General features: G+C 44.0%; 1 protein-coding gene across 1 annotated transcript in view; it reads right to left on the bottom strand.

Annotated features, from left to right (window-relative positions):
- Positions 1-9,592, bottom strand: part of SENP7 (SUMO1/sentrin specific peptidase 7) — a 159,745-nt gene that overhangs the window by 72,073 nt on the left and 78,080 nt on the right. The window contains exon 6 of the mRNA XM_023762090.1: positions 2,415-2,609. Coding sequence (XP_023617858.1) covers positions 2,415-2,609 — 195 coding nt within the window. The remainder of the gene's footprint in view (positions 1-2,414; positions 2,610-9,592) is intronic.

Raw genomic sequence — 9,592 nt, 5'->3', positions numbered from 1 at the left:
CCTGTCACACACAGAGCCACAGGGCGATCAGGGGGTTTGGGCGCTGCCCCTGTCACGCTGATCCTGGTGCCGGGAGGCTCGCGGCTCCGTGATCCCGGTGCTGGGAGGCCTCGCTACTCCGTTGATCCCGGTGCTGGGAAGCATATTACCCTTTTACTATATAGGATAGAGGCCTGGTGCACGAGTGGGGGCCAGCTGGTTTTCCCTGAAGGGTGTCCTGGATCAGGGTGGGGGTCCCGCTTGAGTGCCTGGCCAGTCTGGGTGAGGGGCTGATGGCTGTTTGCAGCTGATCACACCCCTTTCAGTGTGGGGGTCCCCATTGGGGTTCCTGGCCAGTCTGGGTGAGGGGGCTGAGGGCTGTTTTCAGGCTGGCGGGAGACTGAAGCTCCCAACCGCTCCTTTTCTTCTTTTTCTTTTTATTCTGGGCCAGTTTTAGCTCTGAGGCTTGGCTCCAGCTCTGAGGCCTCGGCTGCTGAAAGCAGGTATCTGGTTTGTTTGGGTTCTATAATCGAAACACTGTTTCAACTCCAGCTCTGAGATCCCGGCTGGCTGAAAGCAGGTTTCTGGGGTTTTGTTTAGCTTCTATATTTGTAACAATGTTTCAAACTGCAAGCTCAGAGGCCGGCAGCGGCAGGCGGGGAACATTGGCTTCCTCCGTCACTGAAGCAAGCAAGCCTCATGTTCGCTTCAAGCTGCCTGGCTGCCGGCTGCCATCTTGGCTGGCAGTTAATTTGCATATCGCCCTGATTAGCCAATGGGAAGGGTAGCGGAGGTACGGCTAATTACCGTGTTTCTCTTTTATTAGATAGGATTCTCACAAGTGAAATTTAAAAGAGATAATAAACAATCTTGTGAGGTAGAAAAGGCATTCAAAATTGTTTGTTTTTACAACTCAGAAAACCAAAGGTCAAGGTTAAATGACATAAACATTAACCCAAGTGCACAAAATTAAAATGTATTGAGCTAACCACTGGGTGTAAGTGCAAATAAGACATGGCATCTCTCCTTAAGGAGCTCATGGTCCAGTAGAGAAGGCAGAAATAAACACCTACAGTATAAAGTTATAAATGTACTGCTAATAATCTCTAATTATACATCAAATTTATTAGTAACTAGATAATACCACTGAAACTCATTTTTTCCCAGCAAATTCAGAAAGAGATCTATTAAAGTATAAAGTTAAAATTGTCATTGATAATTCACTAAGTAGAACCTCATTGAAAACATAAAATATCTTTCAAAAGGAGAAAAATTCATAAAATTTTTAAGTTCATAAGAAATGAAGTGAGTTTATAAAAATAAAATGTGTTAGAAATGTAAGAAATTTGTTACAGATCTTTAATGAAGCAACTATAAATACTCTTTAATGTAATTAGGCTTAGAAGACAAATACAAGCCCTAGCTGGTTTGGCTCAGTGGATAGAGCATCAGCCTGCGGACTGAAGGGTCCCAGGTTCAATTCCGGTCAAGGGCACATGCTTGGGTTGCAGGCTTGGTCCCAGTGTGGGAGTGTGCAGGAGGCAGCCGATCAATGGTTCTCTCTCATCATTGATGTTTCTATCTCTCTCTCCCTTCCCCTCTGAAATCAATAAAAAAATATTTTTTAAAAAAGAGAGAAATATAAACCAGAAGTTACCTCTGGGTGGTTCAGGGGCAGAGGGGGAAGGGGGAAATAAGACTGGATCAGTAATTTTCATTCAGATCAAAAGTATTTATTGTACTGGCTGAAAGCAGAAAAGTAAAAAGAGAAATTCATGATAAAGTAAAAGTTTAAAGGTCTATTAGTATCTGCTAACTGACATCCCCTAGCTTTTTCCCATGCTTTTTTTCTTATTTACAATCCCCACTCTTCTAGAACTTAAAACAAAAGCAACTTCATATTTCCATTTCTCTTACTGGCATAGTAAGACACTTTTATTAATGGAATTCAGCTATCTCAAACCATTTTTGTGAGAAATGCATTCAGCCATTCATTCAACAGATACTTACTAAGCACTAAGTGCCAGGTACAGTTCTAGAATCTGGATATAAAAGCAGTAAATATGGCAATATGGAGGGATGGAAGAACAGGCTGACAGATGAATGAATAGGACAGAGAAGGAGGAGGAATACACAGATGTCAGGAGAATGGATTTTAATTACACCAGACAAATTAACTGAAATACTAAAATAGTTAACTAAATTCTCATTAAGAGTCTGTATCCATTTTCCCAAAACACAAGTGGAATAACTATTTTTTAAACTGGTTATTAGCCATGCATGGAGTGTTGGTTCCAGCCACTAGGAGAGAAAAGTCACACTAGCCATCAGAGCACATTTGCCTCACATTTAGTAATAGCATATCTGTTGGGGAAGAATAGAGGAGGGCTCAAGAGAATAATATTTATGTTGAGTAAAGTTATCACTAAACATACCTTTCATTTAAAAAGAAGCTCTTGTGAGGATTTAGATTTTGACAAGATTCTAGGCTGCCATCAGATGATGAAGAAAGCTGCTCTGATTGCAAGTTGTCTGTATCACCCAAAGTGGCCTCAGTTACAGGAGAGGTCTTTATGTATTTTCTTCCTAACTCCGTTCCCAGGACATTCGTCAATATAACTCTGGGTATCCTGTCACACAAAATAACAAACACTGTTCTGTACTGAAGTCTGCAGTAACAAATATATTCCAAGAGGTTGAATTTTCAAACATTTTCATCTTAACACAAGTGAGCTATAAGAACTATACCACCCTAGAAATTAACCTGTAAATACTAAAAATTGTGGATAAACACACTCTTTTTCTTGTTTGTTTCTAGAAGTACTTGTGTCTTATTAACTGGCATAGATTACCCTACCACTACAATGGTTTTAACTGTTATATTGGCTGCTATTGGGGTGCTTAAAATTTTAAACAAATTTTCTCAAAAAATGCTTTCTTTCTCTTTTCCAGTCATTATTAAAAATACAGGCCCTTGCTGGTGTGGCTCAGTTTGAGTGCCATCTCATGCACCGAAAGTTCGCCAATTCTATTCCCTGTTAGAGTACATACCCAGGTTGTGGGTTGATCCCTGGTCAGGGTGGTGCAGGAAGCAACAGATCAATGTTTGCCTTTCTCCCTCTCCCTTCCTCTCTCCTCTAAAATCAATTAAAAAATCAAATATGTATATATAATATATATATAGGGAATCTTACCTTTAAAAAAAAACCACATTACTACAAACCAATTCAAGAAATCATTATTCTCTTCACTAAACGTAAAGGTCCTTGATAAGAAATTATATACTCATAATTGGCAAATGACAAATGCTAAATCCAACAAGAAAGACACCATTCTGCCAAAACCGGCTTGGCTCAGTGGATAGAGCGTCGGCCTGCGGACTGAAAGGTCCCAGGTTCGATTCCGGTCAAGGGCATGTACCTGGGTTGCGGGCACATCCCCAATGGGAGATGTGCAGGAGGCAGCTGATTGATGTTTCTCTCTCATCGATGTTTCTAACTCTCTATCTCTCTCCTTTCCTCTCTGTAAAAAATCAATAAAATATATTTTTAAAAAAAAAGACACCATTCAGATTGCAACTATGATAATGACAGAGGCCATAAATAAAACAGCACATATACTAATGGTAAAATATAGAGTCTATATTATAGCATCAAGAAAATAGTAAACATTTAGAAAATTAAAGTGTATTTTTTTGCCGAAACCGGTTTGGCTCAGCGGATAGAGCGTCGGCCTGCAGACTGAAAGGTCCCAGGTTCGATTCCGGACAAGGGCATGTACCTGGTTTGCGGGCACATCCCCAGTGGGGGATGTGCAGGAGGCGGCTGATCGATGTTTCTCTCTCATCGATGTTTCTGACTCTCTATCTCTCTCCCTTCCTCTCTGTAAAAAATCAATAAAATTTATAAAAAAAAAAAAAAAAAAAAGTGTATTTTTATTTAAAGTGTATTTTTAAAGCTTTAAAATTTTTCGCCAAACCGGTTTGGCTCAGTGGATAGAGCGTCGGCCTGCAGACTGAAGAGTCCCGGGTTCGGTTCCGGTCAAGGGCATGTACCTTGGTTGCGTGCACATCCCCAGTGGGAGGTGTGCAGGAGGCAGCTGATCGATGTTTCTCTCTCATCGATGTTTCTAGCTCTCTATTCCTCTCCCTTCCTCTCTGTAAAAAAATCAATAAAATATATATTAAAAAAAAAAATTTTTTAATTGGAGGAGTTCATATCAAATGTACTATGTAACCCCGGTGTCTTCTTAAACAGAAGAATATAATCTTTTCTTGGTTAGCCAATTGTATTATGAACAACTGATGTACTTTGCCACACTACACTGATACCCTCAAGGCTACTATTTGGCACTCAACTGACTGGCCCAAACAAAATTATTATAATTTTTTAATTTCTATTACTGTATTTTTTAAGTTTTAATATCACTGTTATGAATATGTCATTAGCAGCACTTTAATGATCCTTTGTGAGAGACAACACATTAATACTTGGAAAGGTCAAAGTACTTTTAAGTTAAAAATGTGACCTTCCGCATACTTTATTACATTTGCTACTAGGAGCCCAATGCACGATTCGGCACCACCCACCCTCTGGTCCAGCCCTGCCTCCCTCTCCGGCCCTTGAAGCAGCTGCAGCCGCTGCTGATCAGGCCCTCCCCCAGTGCAGGGGCATGGAGGCCCCTGCTACCCCACCCCCCTATGCTGCGCACACAACCTCCTGTCCAGTCGACCACTTCCGGCGGCCCAGTTAATTAGCATATTTCTCTATTTTATATATATACTAGAGGCCCAATGCACAAAAATTTGTGCACTCGGGAGGGTCCCTCAGCCCGGCCTGTGCCCTCTCACAGTCTGGGACCCCTCGGGGAATGACCACCTGCTGGCTTAGGCCCGCTCCCCAAGGGATTGAGCCTAAGCTGGCAGTCAGACATCCCTCTGGCAGCCCGGCAGCCCTCGGGGGATGTCCACTTGCCAGGGGGGAGCAGGCCTAACTGCAATCAGACATCCTCAGCACTGCTGAGGAGGCGGGAGAGGCTCCCACCACCACCGCTGTACTGGCAACCGTCAGCCTGGCTTGTGGCTGAGCAGAGCTCCCCCTGTGGGAGCACACTGACCACCAGGGGGCAGCTCCTGCATTGAGCATCTGCCCCCTGGTGGTCAGTGTGTGTCATAGTGACCAGTGATTCCTAGTCGCTCTGCTGTTAGGGTCAATTTGCATATTACCCTTTTATTATATAGGACAGAGGCCTGGTGCATGGGTGGGACTGGCTGGTTTGCCCTGAGGGGTGTGCCGGATGAGAGTGGGGGACCCGCTGGGGTGCCTGGCCAGCCTGGGTGAGGGGATGATGGCTTTTTGCATCTGGTCACACCCCCTTCAGGGTGAGGGTCCCCACTGGGGTGCCTGGCCAGCCTGGATGAGGGGTTAAGGGCCATTTTCAGGCTGGCCACACCCCCTTCAGGGAGGGGGTTCCTGCTGAGGTGCCTGGCCAGCCTGGGTGAGTGGCTGATGGCTGTTTGCAGGCTGGCTACAGCCCCTTAAGAATGTGGGTCCCCGCTGGGGTCATTGGTCAGCCTAGGTGAGGGGCTGATGGCTGTTTGCAGGTTGGCTACAATCCCAGCCCCTCCATGGTGGGGGTCCCTCCTGGGGTGCCTGGACAGCCTGGGTGAGGGGCTGATGGCTGTTTGCAGGCTGGCCACAGCCCCCAGCCACCCAAGCTCCCAGTGGAGGCTGGCTGGAAGCAGATATCTGGGATTTATTTAGCTTCTATAATTGAAACTTTGTTGCCTTTTGCAGAGGCCACAGCCGTCCAAAGCAGGCGGGAAGCTTGGCTTCCTCCATCGTTGGGGCAACCAAGCCTCCTGCTTGCTCCAGCCGGCCGCCATCTTGGTTGGGTTAATTTGCATATAGTCGCTCTGATTGGATGGTGGGCGTGGCTTGGGTGTAGCAAAGATACGGTCAATTATCATCTTTGTCTTTTATTAGTGTAGACTAGAGGTCTGATGCACGAAGATTCATGCAAAAATGGGCCTTCCTGTCCCTGGCTGTCAGCACTGCCTTCGCTCCAGCCGGAGCCGCCTTTCTGCCTTCCCACGCTGCCCAGAGGCCCGGAGCGGCTGGGGCAGTGCAGAACGCCTGCGTCATCGCCATGGACTACGCAAGCGTCCCACCCCGCCCCCAGCTGCTCAGCACCTGCATATACAAATTAACCCACCATCTTTGTTGGGTTAATTTGCATACTCATTTCTGATTGGCTGGTGGGCATCATGAAGGTATGGTCAATTTGCATCTTTCTCTTTTATTAGTGTAGATAGATAGTACTTAGAGAGGTACTCTCTTTTTGCTACATAGAGGCACTATGTTCTTTTCACAATGTTCAAAACAAAATAGAATTTCAGATCTCAGGAGAACTTTAAAATAATTTGGTTTTCTCTTTATTTCAAACATGAAGAACGGAAAGCTCAGAAAATTTACGTACTTGCCCTGTATAAGTAACTCTTCCTAGTAGAAGAATCTGGTCTTATTGTTTTTTGGTTTTTTATTTTATTCAATTACACTGTCTATATCCACAATACTAACATGCCCAAAGGATTCAGATAACTAAGCTTTTCTATCAATAAATACTTCAAGAAAACTTATTTCCATCAAAAAAAAGTATTACAATAATTAAGTTCTATATATGATCTAAAAACAGACATAGTAAATAGTATAACACCCTGAACTCACAGTTTAAGTGAAGAAAGAAGGGAAAGGAAGTCTGTCATCTAAATAACACTTATAGTGAGGAGGGGAGGGCAGAGACATTTTCCTACCTCCTTGCATGATTAAATCTCTAAGGATCCCATTTATTATTGTCTGGTTTGTATATCTGATGCCTGATAAAACCCGCCTTAAACAACTGGATTTGAAATGGGAACAGGGACAATATAGGACCAGTAAGGAGTCTCAAGATTTATTTTGCCTGACCTCACACTAGAAATTGCTATAAATGAATTGTTAAAGGAAACTCGCCTCGCTAGTTTGGCTCAGTGGATAAAGCATCAGCCTGAGGACTGAAGGGTCCTGGGTTCAATTCCAGTCAAAAGGACATGTTGGGTTGCAGACTCAATCCCAAGTGGGGGGTGTGCAGGAAACAGCAGATCAATGATTCTCTCTCATCATTGATGTTTCTCTCTCTCTTTCTCTTTCTCTCTCCTCCTCCTCCTCCTCATTTTCCCCCTTCTTTCTTCCCACCCTCTCCCTTCCTCTCTGAAATCAATAAAAATGTATTTAAAAAAAAAGAAAATTCAACTATGGTTCTCAATACTTTAGGAAAAACACAAGGATATTAGCAGAGAACATTTTATTCAGGTTAGACCTATCCTTTTCTAGATACATATTACAGTGTAAATAAAACTGTACTTTAAGAAATAAGAGCATCTAAAAATCCAGAGATAGTGAAGCATGCAACACACTAATGTACTGGAGGTGGGGGGAGAGATTAACTAATAAACTTATAGGCATATTAGAGGCCTGGTGACTGAATTCGTGCACAGGTGGGGTCCAGCCAGCCCACCCCAATTGGGGCCAATTGGGCCGGGCCAGCTGGGGAGAGAGGACGCAGGAGGTTGGCTGGCCGGCCCCACCCCTGATCGGGGTTGGGGGGTCCAATCAGAGGCAGGGTCGGCTGGGGGAGGGGCTGCGGGCAGTTGGCCAGCCGGTCCCATCCCCTGGTCAAACTCCCGATCGAACTCCCGGTCGAGGGGACAATTTGCATACTAGCCTTTTATTATATAGGATATGTATAGCCCATGGATAGACAATAGTTCAGGAAAGACCTGGGGAGGGGAAGGGAGCAAGGTGGAGTAAGTCAAACAGGGAACATCTGTAATACTTTCAATAATAAAGATAAATTTTTTACAAAAGAAATAAAAAACTGTATGATTAACCTTTAAAAAAAGAAATGAGAGAAACTGATATACTAAATTGGTTATTCATGTTAAGGATTAAATCTTTACTAGAGGCCTGGTGCATGAAATTTGTGCACTGTGGGGGGGAGGGGGTCTCTCAGCCCAGCCTGCACCCTCTCCAATCTGGGACCCCTTGGGGGATGTCCAACTGCCAGTTTAGGCCCGATCACTAAACCAGCAGTCAGACATCCCTCTCACAATCCAGGACTGCTGGCTCCTAACCGCTCACCTGCCTGCCATCCTAATTACCTCCTAACCACTCCCCTGACAACCTGATTGATGCCTAACTGCTCCCCTGCCAACCCGATCGCCCCCAACTGCCCTCCCCTGCCAGCCTGATTGCCCCCAACTGCCTCCCCCTGCTGGCCATCTTGTGGCAGCCATCTTGTGGTGGCCATCTTGTGATGACATGGGGGCAGCCATCTTGTGATGATGTGAGGGCATGAGGGCCACCTAGGCTTTTATTAGTATATGATCCCCTATCATTACCAAATTCTAAAATATGACTCATAATGAAAATATCCAGAAACTATAATATTTAAGTAAAGAGAACATTTGGGATATATAAGGAAACACATCAAAGAAATGTCAGCTATCGCTTAGTATCTCTTTTAAATGTCTGACTACAGTATGTTTAAATTTGTTTTAAACTATTGAGTCCCTAAAAAAGCTGTCTCTCCAAATAGGTAAGGTATTGTCCATAAAGATTAGTTCTATACAACGTGTTAAATAGAATCTACAACGATAACAAAAAGTACAAATATCAGCAAGGAAAGAGAGAATTTTTAAAGATTATGATTCTCTTCTGAATAATAAGTCATCCTATTCTTGTAAGGTTTGTTTTATAACCGGACAACCAAGGGGTCTGGGCTGCCTGTAACTATTGAGCCAATTAAGCAGAAACAGGGTTGAATCATATATAAGCGTTTATTCCAATAATGCGGGTAGTATGGGAGAGAAGCAGGCCATCCACAAAAATCTGCTGTGTACCCCACCATACGCCAGCTGCTTATATTGGGTAGAAGGACAAAGATCACGTAGGAAAGAAGGAATTACAAGTGTGGGGAAAGTGGGCACAGGATTAACAGTAACAAATCATGTGGGCTGGGGGAGGGTGGTGTCACAGGAGGGTGGAAGCCTCTAGGCACTCCGGGACCAAATTACAGACAATAGGGGCTAGGGGTTGTAAAGAACAGGTGCCCCCTGGACTAGATTGTTTCTGCCACAAGGTTGTAAATCTTTCCATAATGATAGGCAGTTCTCGGAAGGAGGATGGACTGTATTCCAATGTTAACTCCCATTCCCAGGGCATACAACTCTCAGTGAGGTTAGAATGTCCTTTCTCTAATCAGAACAGAACAATCATGATTAACAGAGCATGATTAATATTTCTTATAATTGTAGCTTGTCCCCAATATTCAATTTCTGCCCCTAACAGTTTGGTAGCTAGATTTTTAAAGAAAGAAAAAGTAGCCAGCCAGTGTGGCTCAGTGGTTGAGATCCACCCATGAACCAGGAGATCACGGTCAGGGCACATGCCTTGGTTATGGGCTTGATCCTCAGTAGCGGGTATGCAGGAGGCAGCCTATCGATGATTCTCATCATTGATGTTTCTATCCCTCTCCCTTCCTCTCTCTGAAATCAATTTTAAAAAAGGAAGAAAGA

This window comes from Myotis lucifugus, unplaced genomic scaffold (genome assembly GCF_000147115.1).
Source record: "Myotis lucifugus unplaced genomic scaffold, Myoluc2.0 scaffold_231, whole genome shotgun sequence".
Taxonomy (NCBI): domain Eukaryota; kingdom Metazoa; phylum Chordata; class Mammalia; order Chiroptera; family Vespertilionidae; genus Myotis; species Myotis lucifugus.
The sequence above is the reverse complement of the archived record's forward strand: the minus strand, read 5'-3'. Positions and strand labels throughout refer to the sequence as shown.